The sequence below is a fragment of the Tauraco erythrolophus genome, chromosome 12 (genome assembly GCF_009769465.1).
Source record: "Tauraco erythrolophus isolate bTauEry1 chromosome 12, bTauEry1.pri, whole genome shotgun sequence".
Classification (NCBI taxonomy): Eukaryota; Metazoa; Chordata; class Aves; order Musophagiformes; family Musophagidae; genus Tauraco; species Tauraco erythrolophus.
Genome location: NC_141476.1, coordinates 15,364,573 through 15,385,000, shown reverse-complemented (window position 1 = coordinate 15,385,000; position 20,428 = coordinate 15,364,573). Strand labels below are relative to the sequence as shown.

The window sequence follows — 20,428 nt, the reverse complement described above, 5'->3', positions numbered from 1 at the left end:
TTAATATTATTTAATTCTGCCGTGTACACGGGAGTATTTACCAACACAACTTGTGACACTGTTGACATGTTGTGCTTCTTCTCACAAGCTCACAAAGGATGAGTCTTTTGGACCAGAACCCCCAATATTGCACGTAGAAGCTGACCCTCATGAAGTGCACCATTGAAATTAGTCTGTTGCTTAGTGTGAATATGATTCTGTGGTTCAGAATTATTTGAGCTTATGCAGCAACTGAACGGAGTGCTGATCCCCGGAGGCGATCCTTCTAGGTCAGGAATGAGACATAATAACAAGGTAATACATGGGAGGTTTCTACAGCTGCTATTTTAAAGATAATTAATATACGTCAATCTCAAATGGTATTCTTTGCCATTCGGCGCCCTCTTTAAAACAATATAGAAAAATATGAAGTGAGAAAGTCACAAGCTCAGTTAAAGCTTCTAGTTCCACTGTCCTTTCAGTTTCTGTAATGTTACTGTGAAGCTCTCACTCCCTTTTCTGTGAACACTGGCTTAAAAAAAATGAGTCTGTGGCACATCTGTAGGAGCTACATACTGTGCAGGAAGAGCAAATATAGTTCCAAAGCTTAAAGTTTTTGCTCTGGAAATAAGCTTTGCTTTGCATTCAGTGAATCCAACAGCATCTACAATTTTTCGTTTTGTAGATAGGATATAACAGTTCAAAACTAGTGCTGCTGCCTGAGAGCATTTCCTTTCTCCACATCTAACAGCTCATGTTAAGCCTTATATAGTTGATATCATATTTGACAGGTCAGACATTAAAAATATTTTCAGGTCTCCCTCGACTATCTTACAAAGCTTTCAAAATTATCCAGAACTGAAGGGTTCTCTTTGTCACATGTTTTTTGCCAAAGCCTCTGATGCAGATTCCTTCTCAGGTGGTAATGGTCTCTTGATTCAGTTACAGCACTTGGATATTGAAAGGCGTTTTTCTCATTTGGCTTATAGTCAGTTAGCCAGAACATATGTAGACTACGTAAATGTTGTTACTGGATCTTCTGGGACTGGCCCATAACTTTGAATTAATTCAGTCTACCTTGACTGAAATGTTCTCTTCATATTGATTCAAAAGAATTTTTAGTGTCCTAATGTTCAATGTTGTACCATAAGACACTGATATAGGTGTATCAGTGTATATGTATGTTTGTAGTGTATATACTTATTAAAGCTCATGACTTCTATTTTGTTATTTTCTTTAAGGTCCAATACAAACCACAGAATGAGACACACTTTATATTTTCTCATCTAATACAAATTATAGAGATTTCAATCATATGCCTCAGCACTATATATTTTTATCAGTAGACTCTACAATATTAGTGCTATATCTGGATTGTTTGAATACAACAGACATTTCATGCAATTATTTTGCAGAGCAGAACTGGTCTGACACACTTTCCATCCAGTTACTTCAGATATACAAAGAAGAAAATGTAGTGGTCGCTATTAACAGTTTTTGCCTAACATTTATCTTATATGGTATCTGAGAATATGGATGGATAATAAATCTGATACCTAATGTTTAGTCGATTTACAGTGGCAATTTCAGTGATGACTATGACACAGTGTGTCCGGTTTTGCAGCATACGTAGCATAGATCTTGTCCACACGCAGAAGTCGAAGTAATTTGAACTCATCCTGCTAAATTAATGTAGTACTTCTATAATATTGACTTAGTTATATTTTTATGTAGGTGCAGAAAACAGGTGTATGACCACAGTAACTTTGTTCCTATTTATTGGTATTATACTGTGGATGGTACGAGCACATCTAGAATTACTACATAAAATACCCATGTAGAGGGCATAAAAAGTATGTAGATCCAAGTTTGTTTTGAAAAGTTGGATTTAGAATGTAGACTTCTTTAGGCAAGTTTCAATTCTAGTCATTTATTACCTAAGTCATTGCTGTCATCTCTGAAAGCAGAAAATAATATGGCAAGCATTTGTTTTGTAAAAGTACTCCTACAGGGAATGGCGAGGCAGTCAGGAGCGTTTCCCGCTGCAAGCTCACAGTGAATTAAGTTCACACTGGTGAGTTCAATGAACTGACCAAATGAAACTTTTAAAAGTAGAGCTATAATCAGAATTGTTTGCCACCAGAACTGATTTTGAGGAATTTTCTCACTATTCTGAATGTAGTATTAAACAATATTTATAATAGCTATTAATGTATCTTTAAGGTCAATGTAAAAGAAAAACTTTCATGTTAATCAGTGGCATTATTTTTAACCGAAATACCTTCTGTGACCTTACATGGTTATTTTCTTATGAAGCTACTATGAATAATAAATAATAAGTCATTCCATTAAGTAACAAGTAGTATAGAAATGGTATTTTAAAATTATAGCTTACCATATATTTCATTTTATAGAAGATTTTATACTTCATGTTGACAATGGTAAACATCATTTATATAACATACACAGTGAAAAATGCATAGAGAAGAATACACAACTCATTGGGATAGAGAAGGAAAGAACTTAAACTGATCACTCATCTTCAGTGCTAGCTCACTACTGTATAGCTTTTATTTTTACGTTTTCAAAATAATGCTGAACAATTAGCATTATTTTTTTATGATGCTTAAAATATTTTCGAGTGAAACTACAGATATAAAGTAAACTATATGTACAAAATGTACTTGGAGAAAAAACGTTAAAACTCTTGCAACAGTATCTCAGAGGTAGCCCCATTCCTCATGATGATCTATGGTAACAATTTGTTGAGTTTTTTTTTTTTTTTTTTAGTAGGAGTAACGCAGTTAGTTTGCTGCCTATGCCTATTATCATGCTTACTGCTCATCCTTTTAGATAAGCCCGGTCTCATTTTATTAGGAACACAGTGTAGTTTGATTCTTTATAGATTAAAGCAGATCATTAAATATAAATCTTTCAGATGTATTCAGTCTCATCATAGGCTATATTTGAGCATCATTTTCAGGAAGATAAACTGTGACAGTGATTTATGCAGTATTTTTAGGGTATAAATCTCACTGTGCCCTTTCATATGTGTTTAGAGAATAAAGATTTTCTTTCTTAATGCTTTTTGTAGCCATCAACAAAGCATAAAAGTGCCATTCTTTTGTGTAATGCTGTGTTCTTTAGAGTCTTAGAGTAGGATTATGCATACTGTTTGATTCAAACTAATTAACAACACTACAGAATCAGTGTGTATACTTTCTAGATGGTATAAATCATGATTGAGTTCTATGTACGTTTTATGTTTTAAAGACAGGGAAAAGTTTTGTGACAGAAATCTGGTCTCTAGGCATGATAGTAATGCAAAACACCACGTATGGCTAGAAATAGCATCTGGCCATTAAGAAAATGGACAAAAGAGCAGTGAGGGCATATAGTATCACAGCTGACAGTGAAAGGGAAACTTTCAGAGACATTTTAAAACTTCTTTGCAAAAAACCTATGAGAACTTACTATAAAGTTGGTATATTCTACAAACGATTTATCTCACTGTGAGTAAGAAAAAAGTGCTAATTGAAAAAACTGTAAGAAATTTAATTCTTTGATTATTTTTTAAATTGCAAATGAATTAAATCAAAAGTCTTGATAAACTTCTCACATCATGACTTTTCTTTCTAATTAGCTTCCTGTATAATTTAAGCATGTCTGTTTTGTGAATGTGCGACCCAATTAGCTATTGAATAAAATGTTCTAGAGCATATTTTGTTGTGTACAGCTTTTTAATGATGATAACAGAGTTTCTGTAAAAATGTTTGGATAATGATCATTCTATTATCTATATCGATAAAAACATAAAAGGATCTGATGTGGGGTTTAGTTACAATTTTTAGTGTTACAGTATGGAGTTCATAATTTTCTTTCTTCTCATACATAAGGATAGCACCATGTTTGCGGCTACAAATTGTCAGTTTCCAGTCCTAAAATAATCTATTTATCTTCAAAATCAACATAATGTAGAACAAGTTTTTCATTAGAAAATCAGTCAAATTTTTAATCTTTTGTGTAAAATATTGCTAATTTCATGGAATCATTTAGATTGGAAATGACCTCTGAAGAGTATCTTGTCCAATTTCCTGCTCAGAGCAGGTGAAGTTAGATCAGGCTGCTCTGGAACTTATCTGGTCAGGTTTTTAATATCTCCCAGTATGCAGGTTCTGCAGCATTTTGAGGCACTGTTTTCTAATATTTTATTACCCTCATGATAAAAATTATTTTCCTTATATGAAATCAGAATTGTTTAGGACGTTCTTTTGACTTTTGTGCCTTGCTGTGTTGACCTCTTAGAGTCCACCTTCAAGAAGAGTCTGTCTTTTCCAGTATGTTGCTGTCTGTGGGAATCCAAAACTCAGTACTCCAGATGTGGTCTTACCTTGTATTCGTCTTGCTAGTATGGCCCAGTATGCACTTGGCCTTTTTTGCCTGGACAGATCATTAGGGAATGGGAAAATGCTTGTGGAAGTTTAGGCACATGGAATGAGAGGCATAAGCCTTAGCATCTTAGCATGGCAAGGGCTGCAGTGGGCAGAATATGGGCTTTAGCTGTAGTTGTTAGGTGCTATTCCCAATTCTCTTGCTGGGAGCTTTGTCAGGTTAAGTGAGGCTCACTATGCTCCATCTTACCTGGCTCTATCAACTGGTAGATGAAGGCATGGAATGGTGTGGGATTTCTAGATGGAATGTGCTGGGACCCAGGGCAGTGATTTCTTTGCTCAGCAAACACAGGAGTGGTTGCAGACCCAACCTGATCAGAGAGGCTGCGAGTGCCCCACAAACTTGTATTAATGAGGTAGGGGAAGCTCTGGACAACATGCTCCTTTCCCATTCCCTGTTTAGCTAAATCCCACTCAATTATCTTTGCTGCAGTTTCCCATGTATAGAATAAGGTTGAGCGCAGAAGGTACGCAGTAGAAAAGGCTGTCATCAGTCTACTCTAAGAATAAATTTGCAGCTGTTTTCAGGCTTGTGAAATAGAGCAGCCCTGAACCTATCTATTTAACAAGAACGAACGGAGGAAATGGTATAGCAAAGAGAGAAATGTTTTGCTGGAAATTTTTCTTTGCTTTCTAAATGGCAGCTGTCTGAAGCTGCTCAAAAATGCAGTTTTGGATATAACTATTATAGCATGGAACTGTGGAGTCCAGACAAATAAGTGTTATTCAGCATCTAGCAAGGCCTACCCTGTATCCAGTGTTTCCAAGTATGGCCTTCTTTGCCAAGAAATTTTATCTGGGCAGAACTTTGAGGAAAACAGCAGTTTTCTAGGTTTTCTGGATGAAGGTCTCTGTGTGCATGCACATGCATAGACCAGCTGCACAGCTTTTCACGCAGATATTTCTGCCTGGGAAAGGTGGCAACTCGGCACATGATTGTGTTGTTTATTGGTTGATAGCACAAGTGCCACCTGTGGGTACCTGTCTCTAAGTTGACAAAGATACTGTGTCATATGAACCTTGAAAACTGAGAATTTTCTTGTCTAGTGTTTGAGATCCTTTATCTACAGAAGTATTTGCTAATTAAGTGCCTCTTCCTCCACATTATAGCAATTTTCTGAATTCGTAAGTGTAGAACAGATGTGCCTGAAACATGCAGTTTTGCCTTGTACTCCAATGGTTTTAGTTTATTCTCTCTTACACTGTAACCATTCAACCATAACTTTTGTTAAATATCAGATATTAAAAACATCCAAAGAGATTGAACTTACTGTTACGTAGATATTCTGTTACATAGAACAAAAGCCACATTTTGTCATGAAGACATTACTTGCAGAGATTTTTTTACCCTATGGTGCTGCTTAACCAGTAATGTTTTCTTAAGAAGGGTCTATCCAAACGAATTTACACATCTGTATCTGAAGTTCTACTGTATTAATTGACTTGATCTTTTGCATTGTACTTTCAGGTTCGTATTTTTACCTATCTGATTGGAAGAGAAGCTGCTTTTGCTGATAATCTGAAGTGGATGGCTTGTGCTAACAAAGGTTAGTTACCCTTCATCTGTGAAAGCCTTGTTTTCAAAACCCTATTGATGAGCCTTCCTGCATATCTGACCCTTCTACAGATATGGTGTCACTGACAACTAGAGAGGATGGGTTGTTTTTTTTTTCCAGGGAAGGAAAAGATCTATTTATCTTGTAGCATACAATTTAAAAAGCAAAAAAAAAACCCAATTTGAAATTTATTTTTTACTTAAAGTACGTGTGAAGCTTTTAAACTGTGTGATCTTAAATTTTTGTTCAGAGACCAAACTTTAATTTCCATGCATTTTTTCTATTATAGCTGTTATTACTCAGGCAGAGTTAGTTTGGTTCCTAAGAACATTGGGTACAAGTTCTGTTGAGTTAGGCATGGTATGTAAAACACCAGACATTCTGTCTCTTGAGGAACTGACAGTGTAATTGAAAAAACAGTTTTGTATTCTTTAAGGAACGAACATTAAAACATGTAAGATGCTGAGATGCTACAATAAAAGGGAAGACTAATATAAGTAAGAATGATTCAGAAAAAGAAACAAGCCCCTAATTAATCTTCAGGTTTTCCTTTTCCTTTCCTCTCAGAAAAAAAGAAAAAAAAGTTTTTTTCCCCCCCGTTGTGCCACATTACATTATGATGAATTGCATCAGGTGCTATCCATTTAGTCATTATTTCTTTAACTACTGTTATGTCCAGCTGATGGAAATTACTCAGTTTGAAGTCTTGTCTTAATCAGCTAATATTACACCATAATTTAGTTTAAATAATAGTATAAGAATCCTTTGAAGCATCTTTTTGAAGACAATTTAATCAACAAAATCTTTTAGCTTTTTAGCCCAGCTCTACAGATTCATAAAGATCTAAGTACAGCAACTGAGAAATCAGGAAATAGAGACTGCCTTAGTAGATCATCTGGTCCATGTCTTCCTTATTCCCAGAGGAGGAAAAGTGGTCACCTTTGTCATTATTCAGGACTACTTTGTTCTTTTCAGAGCCATGTTGCTTTGAGAGAGACTCTTACTCATATGAATCAACTAAACAGCTTAATGACTGTTTCTTCTATATTTTTTTCTCTCAGTTTAATTGTTACAATACCTGCCTTCTGATAGCGTGCAATGCAGAAATCTTCTACCTCTAATCAGTAATTACTTTTTTTTTTTTTATAGCTTTGAAAATCACAATTGGAAACAGCGTAAGTCGTTATGTCAGACAGTAGGGATTTAGATCTTTTTCTTACAGTTTTCAGCTACAGCTCATCCATTTTCTTTTAGTGAAATGAAGGATTACAGCACAACAGATGAGGAGTGTAGTAAAGCTGGTCTAAAGATAGGATGAATGGCTGGACTGCAGCTTACTACTTGCACGGGTGGGCCAAAGTATGTTGCTGTCACTGAGGGTCAATGACCCTAAAATCAATTTTCCTTGCAGTCATTTTCCCCTTGGAAGCACAACATAGATGAAGGCTGTTCGCAGGGTTTCCAGCTGACTGGACTGTGGACAGCAGTCCTTTCCTTCGAAATGGGTCACAGGGGAAATTCATACCACCTTGCAAAACTTCTTTAGCTTCTAGATTCTGATGGTGAAACCTTGAAAAACCCCAAGCATGTTTTTCTGTTACATTGTTATGTATAAGTAGGGCATATCTAGAGGGAGTTAGCTTAATGAAGCAAAACACCAAGCCATTTTAAATACATTAAAACGTTTAACAACCCCAAAGTCCCTCTAGAGCGTTTTGTGAAATTTGCAGTGATTTACTCTTCTGTATCATAAGCAAGTGCATATAAAGGAAAAGAATAAAGATTTGCCAAGATTCTGAAGGGAACAAAGGTAAAATTTTCCTAGTGCTTGGCGTGCGTGTGCCAGGTTTTAAAGTAAGCAGGCACTACCTTTCCTTCAGCAGTTTCTTCCAGCAGAGAGCCATAACAATAAAGATGGCAGTTAATGCATTACTTACTAACAAAATAGCCAAGATTAAATTTTTTTTTCAGTAAAATTCTCTATTGCATTAGTAAGTTGACAGCCTGTGTTTTAATTATTATTATATTTTTTTAAATTTTTGTTACGGATCATCCCTGTGGCCGGCATGTTGTCACATGGACGAAGGAGAGGGTTCATCAGGACAAAGGAGCAGAGGCTGAGCAAGGAATGTAGGGAGAAATGCTTTGCGTATCGGAGGTCCGACAGCGGCTCTAACTGCCACAGAGGACAGATCAGCCCGGAGGCAAGTAGTGCCCCAGCTGCAGCAGTTTATAGACTATTGTATTAGCAGAGGAGAGCTGCGCACAGGAAGCCCCAGTCACATCCATTCCCATTATTAGCATGACCCCAGCACCTCCTGCACGGAGAGCTCTTGTCGGGGGTGGCAGGCAGCCAGTTACAGATACTGTTCACCTGCTTGAGAGGCCTCTTAGGTGGGGGGGCATTCTCCGTGGGAGTTTTACAGCTGCAGTGAAACAATGAATTCCCTCCTTAGTCCGTACTCAAAGAGGATTTTTTAATTCTGGTATTTTATTAGTTGCAAGAATATTGCATCTATTTTGCACTGTGTCCAGGAAACAAAAAGTACTGCACTCCATGTAAAAATCCGCTGGAGGCATTTTGCAAAGTTATAAGCCTAACGGTGGACATTTTAGAGAAAAACAAGCCACCCAAAAACATTGCAAGGACTGTGTAATGTGGAAAGGCAGCTCAATCGCAGAGCATAAGTGTCTGTCTTTAACCACATCATTATACATATCTCACACTTGTCATTACCAAATCTTGCCCATTTCCTTCACAAATTTTTTCCTGCTGGAGAGGAAAAAATAGTAGTGCTGACTGTAAGGGGCTCTAAGGTGGCATAATTCACACACTGGGGAGCTGAGAAGCAGGTGTTAGAATGCAAAAATTGAAGCATGGGTTTGCTGCTATTTCTTACATGGCCTCAGCAGCTGTGCTCAGGAACTTCAGAGCATGTCTTTATCTGATGATTAAACCTTGATATAGGAAGAGTAAAGTTTTTAAATCCACACAGTACCTCTGATCTCTAGATACGAGAGAGAAATTTAGCAGTGTAGGAAGCTAATTCTTGTGAAGTTTGGCTTTTGTTACACATGGCTGCAAACATTTGGATCATCAAAAGGCTAAATATACAGTGTAAACAAACTAAAAGATTGTTACCTAATGCAGTCCCTAGCTGTATGGTAACTTTTAGTAGAGTTTTCCCATTGGGAGAAGATTGAAATATAAATATTAGAACAGGCATTAAAAATATAGGAAATATCGTTCACCTAGCTTTTGCAAATCATTTCACTTTGTAAAGAAAGCTGAAACTTAAGGAAAACAACTTTTTGTAGAAACGAAGTAAATAGATGAACCAGAAATTCACAGAAGGGAGGTAATTTTTCATATTACCTGAGTTATGGAAACTTGTGAAATTGTAGATTTTTCGAATATGAGCTCAAAATCACAAACCATATTTATAAGGAGATTAAACAGACAAAATCTTCTATGCAAGAAAGGAACTATTCCCAGAAATTATAAATGAAACCCACTCCTGAGATCACATTATAAAAAACTTCAAGAGAATCCATATGGTTGTGCCTTATAACACCATCTTCATCTAAGTCTTGTCTTTCACATATCTTTAGCAGCAATTTTTGCACTTCACTAATCTCAGTTACTTGAAGCAACCTGATTAGAAGGAATAAAATCTCTAACAGACTCTTTCAACTTTTCATCTGTTGCAGCCTGATGTATGAATAAATCTGTGATACACAGATATGATTTAAAAAACAGGATTTATTCACACTAATTCCTTTTCTTCCACTTGCTAAACTTGACTTCTTTAGCTGTCATACTCACTGGGCAGGGAGAACTGCATGAGTAGCCTGCAGCTACAGGCGTGCCAGTATACCTGTGCTGATTTAGCATCTGGCTGCTCCCAAATGGGATGCTCTGTGTCACTTCGTTCAATCTCGGGCTAGTCACAAAGTTTCACTTGTCTTTGAGACCTTTATTTCTTTGCACAGTTTATATGAAATTGATTCAGAATTACTCAGTATCTCTTTTAGTCTCAGGAAATTAGGCTAAAAACTGTTTTCTCTATTGTGCAGTTGAGACATACGGTTTGTAAGTACTACAACAATAAATAAATAGTCTGTAGCATGCTGCCTGGAGAGTTCTGTGTGAGTTGTGATACGATAGCATGCGCTCTCAGAAATACTGCAAAGAGAAATACCTCATGTAATACACATCCATATGAAGAATAGTTACAGGTAAGTGCTCAAGCAGGGATCTCTGCTCATGTTGGCTGTACTTGGTCCAGATGGATCTCTTCTAAATGAAGGAAAAGAAGAAAAAAAAAGAAAAAAAAAATCGGCATTATCAGTGTCTCGTAACGTGTATAAACCTGTATGACGCAACACTGAAGTGCTTCAGATTGGGTCCTGTTTTCTGTTTCTTTTTTTTTTTTCTTTTTATTTGAGTAATCTAGCTAAATTTTTTTCACTTGAAAAACTGACATAAAAACGTTTTAGGAGGCAATCAGAACACATGCTTATTTTACAGAAAGATATTTTATCTCAAAGGTAATTTATAGGCTGTGATTAAAGAATTTTCCAGGCATAGACATCCAGGAGCTTCTTAAACAAGTCTTTAAATGAGTCTTTAAGGTTTTGATTTTAACGAAGTATGGCATTAAAAAGTGTTAACTAGTTGTAATTTCACCCTGTACGGGTAAGAAAATACTGCTTGATTAAAACAGACCTTTCTATCACCTTAGATACAGAATAAATTTTTTCAAGTAGCTAATATCCTCTGACTTTCCACGCATTATTTAATATGCTTATATATAGAAAGTCCTATTGTTCACTGTACACTACTCAGTGCAAGTAGATCTCTGCTCCAACTGTAGTTTTTCACTCTGTTGAAAGAGAAGTGCAAGTACTGGAGTAACATGTGCTGAAAGTACATGCGCTCAACGCAGCAAATAGCATTGGAGTGGTGATGTAAGATTGCGTAGAAAACACTGAAACAAAACAGTGACCAAGTCTGCCCTTTAAGGACAAATAAAAACTTGTCCATGGGGACAATTGAAAATACGTGTTTGGTAAAAGGAGAGATGGACATGCACGGAGGCCCTCTGCTTTAAATCTCCTGCAGAGAAATGAGCAGCGTTTGTGTGCTCTTTCCTTTTAATGTCTTAGTCCTTATTTATAACTATTGTACACTAGTCTAAGCTGGAGGAAGAAAGGCAGAAGGCTGATTAGTCTATTTGTGCTTCTGTTTAATTTTTTCTGAATTTCTGAGTAGCCTGTGCTTTTGAGTATGTAACTTGAAACATGTGAACAGTGCTGAATATGGCCTCTGAATATTGGTTCTCTTTTAAGCTTTCTGAAATGAGACATACCATTTTCAGGCACTTTGACCTGATTTAGGAAAATGTAGGTCATTACCTGTAAAATGAGTGATCCACACAGTTCTGAAATATTTTGAATCCTTGATTAATAGCATTATAAACCACAGTGTGTATCTATGCATACATACACACACATATATGTATGTAATTTATGAGGTTATCTATGTGAATAGCTCATATTGGCAAATCATCGTATTTTGACTACGTATTGACATTTACACCAAATTAAAAGGACCGGATAGCGAAGTGTCCCTTATTACTTACAGGAGAGAGAAACCCATACTTTGAGTTGGGACACGCAGCAGTCCCAAAATTGGAGCAGGCGGCATTTCAGAAAGAGTCATGTACACATTGCTTTTTCGCATGAGTGTTCTAAGCCAATAATTCATGAAAGTACACTATAATTTTCCTTTTTTTCACCATATACATAGAATTCTGCTTTCTCAAGTACAGATTTCCTCATTAAACTTATGTCAATCATTTTACTCTATAGCTGAAAAAGCTTTCAGAACCTTAGAAAAAAAAAAGCTGTTTCGAAGCAAGAGTTAAACCTCAATAGTATATGTAGTAGTCAATGTCCTCACACAATGCTGAACTTAACAGAAAAAAAATCAAATAATTAAAATTCCTTAAGCAGAATATTGAATGTTTGAACAGTATGAATATTATACTACGAGTATGAATACTATACTAGGAATATTTGAGATCATAGTATAATCAAATCAGTTTAGCATTAAAAAACCCCAGCACGTCTGCTTTTTCTTACTAAGTTGAAAATATGCATTAGGCTACTACTATGGCTCGTTTTATGTTATAGATCTCTGCTATAAAGTCTGTTCTTACACTGTCTTAATTCATACATAGATGAAGTGTGTGTAGAAACATCAGTTTTGTACTGCATGAATTATTTGCAGGTGTATTGAATCAGAAAGTTCTAACATTCAGACTACAGAGTGCTCTTTCTATCTTGACAAAGTTGACCCTGTCTACAATAAACACAGCTCCAAAGTTCTTTGCAGCTGCCATGTTTTCTGATGAAGCTTAGTGTTCCAGCTCCATAGAAGTTGTGATCTCGTCAAAAGACTAAAATTGTAGCAAGGCCTCTTTCATGACAATTCCATATTGGCCTTTTCTCATTAAGGAAAAGGAAAGTATATGAAGGGGAAGTGCTGCATTTACATAAGGCTTGATGAAACTATGCCCTTGAAATTTGTCAGTCATTCGTCACCCTTGCATGATGTGGGCTCCAGATGCCAAGTTTGTGATGTATAAAGATATTTGTCATCTAAGCACTGAAAGGAAAGTGGTGACAGCTCAAATAGCTGTGGCCTCTGCTGTTCCTAGTGCTGTCAGGTTGTAGGAGATTAACAAAGCTGTGATCACTAAGCCAAGCAATTCTAGTTGTAGTCTACACTTTCTGTGACTTGCTATTTGTAAATAACCTATTTCTATTTGATGTTTAGTCACATCCTATAAGGATGAGCATTTTAGAGCATATGTAACTACAGTTTTGTTACTGTAGTTCTAATCTGTAATGCTTCTTGAAACTGGATGAGATGTGATTGGACAAAGTTAATACCAGTTCTAACTTTTAAAGTATGCAGTGTTTAGAAACAAAACCGCAAACCCTAAACTTCTTTACCATTAAACAACAAAAGTTTTCTGGAAATAGAAAGTTTAGGATAGGCAGTGCAGTGGTTCATAGCAATATTGGGAACCCAGTCCTTCAAGATTGGCTAAAGGTTTCACAGACTTCTATTTTTATCAGTTACTACTGTTTGAGGCTGCTTCTTATGAAACATTCTTTTTTTTTTTTTTGCATTTCTTCTTTGGAAATGAACAAGCAGAAAACATGACAGACATAGAACATCATATGTTGTTGCAATCTTCCTTAATCTGTTCTGTCTGGTTTATAACTTGGAATTGTGTGTTTCCATAGGGTTTTTTACTCAGATCTCTACGTTAGCTGATGTTCAAGAGAATGTCATGGAATATCTCCATGTTCTTAGCCGACCAAAGGTTATTGACCAAGAGCACGATGTAGTATGGACTGAAGCATATATTGACAGCACTGTAAGTCTGCATGTTAAGGCATTTAATATAGGCTTACTGCATATAATGAGGAATTAGGAGCAAAACTGTTGTTGTAGAAACACTGGTTGGGCGTCTGATTTCTGTTGCTGGAATGTGCCAATTCAGTATAAGAATCAGGACTTGGTATCTTTGTTACAAGTAAATAATTCAAGATTACTGAACTTTAGCAGATACTTATATATTGTAAATTGCATAGAAAATAATGAATGAAACATAAGTAACAGCATAATTTTAAAATTTATTACTCCAAATGTACATTTCTTTTATTAATCAAAAATGGGCAGTGAAAAGAGATTGATAAGATTGAGTAACCATTTTTTCTAAATGTTTTAAAGTGTGTCAATGAATGTCAGTATAAAAGCATAGGCTGACAAGAATCCATATTTTAGTATATAAAGGTGGGTCATCATCTAGGGAACAACTAGTAGGGGAAGAATAATGAGAAGATTCTGCCTTTTAAAATTAATTGAATCGGTGATATGCTAACAAAATTGTCATAAATATCTAATTTTAATTTGACATCCTTGTGAAACGCTGGAGTTGAAGCTGAACTTTCCGTTATGCAGTGACTGAGCACTCATGATACTTTTGTATCATTTGTGGTAAATCATCAGATTTGCAGATATAGATTGTTCATTTTCATGGGTTGGTCTGAAATAGCTTTTTATCTGTTTCCTTTTTCTTGTGTTTCTTTTTATCCAGTTAAAATATCATGGTTCATATATTATCCATAGAACAAGACTTTGTAGCAAGTATCCTGTCATTTAGTACAAGTGATGCTAAGTATTCATTAAAATTAATTAAATTTTTACTTTCATGAAGATAGAACAAGGTGGGAGAATCTCGTCAGCTTCACTTCAATACTTGGTGTTTATTTTGTTTGTTTTGTTTTGAGTCTGTAATGCTTGTAGGTTTTATTTTAAATCAATCCAAAATATTCTAGGAAAAAACTCCACACTGGGAATAGGGTTGTGCTTCATTTCTACATTTGCCTTAGGTCTTTTCTATTCTTCAGTTATGGCCATGGGTAATGTAAAAGAAATACTAGAACTGCAGTTATGAAGGTGAAACAAAAAAGTGCTTGGAAATATTGCTTTGGAAGGAATTTACTTATCTGTTTACTTTTTGTAGAGAACATAGTAATCCAGTCGTCTTTTTGTTCTCTTTCTTTTATTGAAACAGAAGGGTGAGATTAACAGAAGTTACCTGTTATCACTCTCCCTTCAGGGCATCCCATGAGATGGGGAGATGACTAGGAAAACCTAGTTCTTTTTCACTTCTTGCTTTTATACGCTTGAAGTAATCAGTGTGTGCACATGTTGAAAGGAGTTTGGGTGTTTGCTAGAGAGTAGCAGGAAGAGATCCATGTAAGCGATGTTTTAGCGCAACTCTCCTCCTTGTCCTTTGCCTTTGAATCCCGCATTAAAAGTGCCGCAAACAAAATCTTCCTCCTTTCTCAACACCAAGTCCTCCCCTTTACCTACCGACAAACTACAATATGCTCTTTCAGAATTAATTTTACACTTTACTCTCTCTTTCATCTGTTAATCTGTATTTCTTCAATCATTGCAGGAACGAAAGTTTTCATAAAAGTTAGTCTAACTTCCAGTGATTCTCCTGTAGGGTATGGAAAGGCTAAAGAAAATTAACAGCTTAATGTTGTGTGAAATACTAAGTGAATACAGCAGGGGTGAGTAAATGCAAGTGAATTTAAGAACACTAGAGGGAGTGTAGAGAAGGAATTGTGAGAAAACAGGAAAATAAAAACAATGGAGCTGTTACATTCTTGAATAAAGGAACTGTTTAAATCCAAACAAAAGCTGTTTTACCGCAATCAAAATAAAATACTTCCAGGTTCTTCTCTTTCTCTTCTCATTATCTTGACTAAGGCTAATTAATATCACTATAGACACTTATATATGTATGTATAAATTTACACACACACGTATATACACATGCACTCATACATGTACTCACTTGCGCAAACATATTTTTTGAATTTCTGAAAACTCCACTCAGGACCCTAATGGGTTGGATGCTATAAGAAAAGATTTAAGAAGAGAGTACCATGTTCTGCTTAGTTGCAAACTACCTTTCTCCTCCTTCCTCCATTCTTCTCTCCTCAAAAAAAAAAAAATCATAAACAAAGAAACAGGGTAAATCAGAGTAGTCACATACAAACCTCTGGAAATAGCAATGGTCTCTTTTCCATTTATACTTTAGTCAGCAGTTTGACATGCACAAGAAGTGACAAAGCTTTGTTGGATCTGTACAGTTCTATAGGAAAGGGTGTTTGAGCTGTCAAGTGTGAGGGTACAGGCAGATGATTCTTGACTACGGAGTCTAATAGGAGAAGAGATTGTCTTGCTACATGTTCATGTTCAGCTGTATAGCCTAAAGGTGCTGTAAGGGCTCGCTTGGATGGTTGCAGACGGGACATGTGTACAGTGGGCCCTAGATGGTGGGGCCTGGACAGCACTCCAACAGACCAGTCTCAACATAACTTTTCTGCCTCATACGTAGGTTATGTTTGGATCTGATATCGCTGCTTTCAACGTCAGTAAGGCCTTACAAGTACCTAAAGCTTCAGAAGAAAATACCTTAATCGGTGCTTAAAAACAGAGTTGAAGTTCTAATTGAAAGCTTCCAAAGATACTCTTTCCTGAGTAGATAAGAATTCTAAAGGTATGAAAGTATTGCAGGGAGAGAACAATTTTGACGTAGTCAATGACTTCTAAGCATATTTGCAGCTATAGCAAGTCAATAAAGGGAATATACTGGGGGGGGGGGAAAGGCCAATTGCCCAGGCATCAGAATATTCAAGTGAAGCAATGCATAGAGGTAGTCTCTTGGGATTAGGGATAATCATCTATAAAGCACAGAAGCCCTTAACTCGTTCTTATGGAAACATCTGCAATGTGGAGAAACGTTACTTTTTGCTGCAGGAAATAGAGACTGGCCTGGCCTCTGAGTTCCCACTGTTTAAAGGCTTGCAATTGTGAATTTGTTTATCGGGGCATATAATCTGACCTACTTGGACCTTTGTTGACTTCCTGGTGAAAATTGTTTCTCATAAATGTACCTGAATATATTCTCTGGATCTAATGCACCATTGAGTTCATCTCCTTCAGGCTATTAGTTTCAAGCTGTGAGCAGATTCAGACATACATTACCATGTTGGCTCTGTTCAGTTTCCAATTGGAGGATTCCTTTGCATAAAAAGAGAAAATTATTATTCCATTTAATATTTTGAGAAAACATTCCAGTGCTTCAGAATTTGAGTTCATTAAAAAAAAAAAAAAGTGTTCTGAGCCATTATAGGTCATCATTTGTCATCATACAAATGGTGAGTGGTTTTTATTCTTTATACTGTTCTTCAGTGTTAAAGTACTACATGTTGATTCATCATTTGCATTATCCCTTTCTCACAGGCATACATTAAATTATGGATTTTAGTTCAATTCTACAATTGCTGTTAAAAAAAATTAAATTTTATCCCTCTTTTCTTTCTTTTTTTGAAGAAAGAATTTTTTGGAACTATTTTCTTGACCAAGGTTCTGGTACTGTGCTAGTAAGGCAACCTGTTCAAGAACTGAATTTCCCTTTATGGAGGCAGTAAATTGAGGTAGCTCTGCTGAGCTAAAGCCTAGACTAAGTATTTCTGAAATGCTTACGATGGAGGTGCTATGTAGGCACACTTTTTACTCTGGTTCAGGTTCTTTGCAGAATATTGGTAGGAAGCACAGGAAGCTCTTGCTTCTCAGATAACTGTCATATCAGAATCCGAATGCTTTAGGTATGGAAATTTAGATTTTGGGATACAGTTCTTTGTCAAAGGATGACTTCTGAGCCACTTCCAGGGAAGCAAGGGAAGCTGTATATGTGAAGTCCTATGTGTAATGTACCAAAATATAATAGAAAGTCCTACAGACTGAAAGCTATTATGCTGGCATTTTTTCCATTTGGGAGCTTTCTGGTGAGGTATAAAAATGCTGTTTAGTGTTTCCTCCATTCACACAGTTTTCTTTGTGTTCAATGCACAGAAGAGCTTTTATGAAGTAAGAAAAATTAAATAGTACCCTGTTTCCACTAACTTCTATTCCCAGAGATATCTTCAAATACTTTTGGTAGCACGTTAATTGTGCTATTATAATAAGTGGGTGTAATTAGCATTTTTATCAGGGTAAAAGATTCCCTGGGCCTCTATTTCAAAACTAAATTCTAGACTGTAGTACTGGAATGCATTTAAATGCATCAGAGTGTTCAGAATGCTCAAGTATGTCTACAGCAAGTAAATATTGGTAATCAATGCAGAACTGAACATCAGGAAATGCCATTAATCAGCAGCTGTGAAAAGAAAATTTACACACAGTCAGTAAAATTATTTTTTCTTTAATGTTTTAAAAACTAGAAAGCTGTGTTGCCTTTTTCCCAATCCCGCTTTGGACTTGGTTACATGCTCTAACCCTCCCTTGTGGCCAGCATCTCTTAATCTCATAATTTACAGCTCTTTATCAGAGCATGTCATCACCACTGACTGACTCTGAGGTTCCCATGAAAATTTTCTTTTCTTGCTTTGACATTTGAGTGAATCGAGTTAGGAAAGGAAAATCCCAGGCATGGATATCAGGCCTTCCATCAGGTAGGTTTGTTCTGAAAACAAGGTTCTTCAAGCTCGACTTTGTCTCCTGCAGATCTGTAGTGGTCTTTTGAAGGCTGATATGGGAGAAAAAAAATACAAAGTAGCGCAGGGAATGCCTTCTTATCGGCGCTTCAGTCTGGATTCATTTTTCTGGAAAAATTAAACAACTCTGACCATTTCATCTTTTTTGAACCTTCTATAAGAGCATGAATGCAGTTTGAAGTTGCACATGATCTGGTCCAGCAGTTATGGTCTGCTCTATTTGCACTGAATATAGATCTGGGACAGTGCTTGAAACATTAACAGTGATGATCAATGCAGCTACTTGTAGACAATAAAAAAAGATTGTACACATATTTATACATAGGTGCAACATCCCCTTATGCTGATGATTAGTGGGCTGTCTGTGGAAATCTTCACTGACAGTCCAATAAAAAAAAAACAACATTTAAACCATGACTTTTATGAGTTCTGTGGCCTTAAATTTCCAGTTGTCATAATTAAGTATTCTCATTTTCTCCTAAACAAACAGTTCTAATCTGTTTGGTTTACTCCTCGATCTAGAATAAATGAATTACCATTTACAACATTAACTGTTTCGAATTCAGTAAGATCTGTGTCAACTGTCAAAATGTAATGAGTGCTCAAGATAATAAATGAATAAACCTCTCAGCTGAATAGCATTAATGCACTCATCTTTCAGATGCAGCTCAAAATAACGGTGGATGTTGTTCTTTTTTTGTTAGAAAATGCACAACTGATTTACTGATGTTAGGCAGCAGGTCACTAATCAGTGCAAGGAATGCTGTGCCACTTAAACTTGAGTTTAGAGCCCTTGCTCACATGCCAGTACAAGAGCGAAGGTGCCCTGTGTCCAAAAAACACACAAATTGAGACCTTTGAAATGCAAATTGGGACGCGCAAAGGAAAATAAAGTCTATAATTACCTGGTGGGAATATGTATACTTTAGATAAGAATGATTTGTGCATTGTTCCATGCAAACACAGCGTATGCAAATAAGAACATGCCTAAGCACAAATAGCACCTATGCACATGTATGTAGGTACGTCTGTGAATACCTTTCAGCTTTTGAAGTAAACGACTGCATTTGATAAATTACATGTTTGCTTTACTCCACTGCTAGTGCTGGCACTTACACTATTGTAGGGCAATTTTCAGTGATTGAATTAAGCAAAGAATATTACTATAGAGAGCTAATTGCTAGTTGTCAAAGTCAGTAGGAAAAAAAAATAAGGAAATAGCAATATTTATTTTAATGAATTAACACTTTTCATGTGTATCGCTGTTTATGGTATTTACACTATAAAATGCTATATAAGATACATCAAAAAGATGTTTAAAACATCAAAAACAAAAACTAAAGTCCTGCACTTAGAGGAACATAAAACTTCCTGCTGGGGATGTGGAACATGGAATGCCATCTGTATTATATGGCACTGAGAAAACTGATTATGTTTGGACCTCTATTTCATAGCAGATGGGTTCATTAAATTTAATAGCCTCCAGAGCCTTTAGAAACAGTGTTAAAAACATGTGGAACATGCTGAGACACTTCACTTCTCGCCCCACAGTCATTATAACTCTGGCACAGACTATAAATATTACAGTACTTTATTTCCATTGAAACGGATTACTATTATTTTTCCTAGTGTACATTTACATGAGAAATGCAGAATGCAAATTATACTTTTTCAAACTTTGAGATATGCAGTTGATTTCCTTAAATGCATTTTCCAGTTCTTTGCACTTGAAGGCTTTGATACAGAACTTATTTTTATCTTCTTCCTGCGACATCAGCAAGCAGCTGTAATGCCACAGCAAAGCTGGGTCTTAAGTAGCTCTGCTGTCAGTGTGGTGCAAATAAGACAAGCATTCTGTTAACCCATAGAAGAGAAACCAGAGCAGTGTTACATCTTGGCTTTTAGCTATATATTGATTCTCTTCTCTAGTATTTTATATGATAGTATAACTACAGTTTGACCTCGGTCTCTGTTCATCTTTCATCACTAGAGCACAGAGAGATTAAATATCTGGTTCCAAATCTGAGTAGTTCCTGCAGCAACATTGCTTTAAACAGAGTAAAAACTCACCTCTTTTTGAAATATTCTCAGAATTTGATACCTAAAAGAATATTTTAGTGATATTTACTTTTTTTTTGATTTTAAATGATGTTTCAAATGAGAACAGGGAAGTTTTACCATGTTTAAGTGCTTTGACATCTGTCTAACATTCTTCCTCCTCGTTTACACGTTCTGATGTTTAAACTAAATTACATTTTTACAAGCTTTGTTGTATTTGATCAT

General features: G+C 36.1%; 1 protein-coding gene across 3 annotated transcripts in view; it reads left to right on the top strand.

Moving 5' to 3' along the window:
- The window catches only part of CACNA2D3 (calcium voltage-gated channel auxiliary subunit alpha2delta 3), a 445,975-nt gene that overhangs the window by 280,110 nt on the left and 145,437 nt on the right, over positions 1 to 20,428 (top strand). For all 3 annotated transcript variants that reach the window (XM_086618882.1, XM_086618881.1, XM_086618879.1), the window contains exons 12-13: positions 5,899 to 5,977; positions 13,307 to 13,440. In XM_086618882.1, coding sequence (XP_086475008.1) covers positions 5,899 to 5,977; positions 13,307 to 13,440 — 213 coding nt within the window. The remainder of the gene's footprint in view (positions 1 to 5,898; positions 5,978 to 13,306; positions 13,441 to 20,428) is intronic.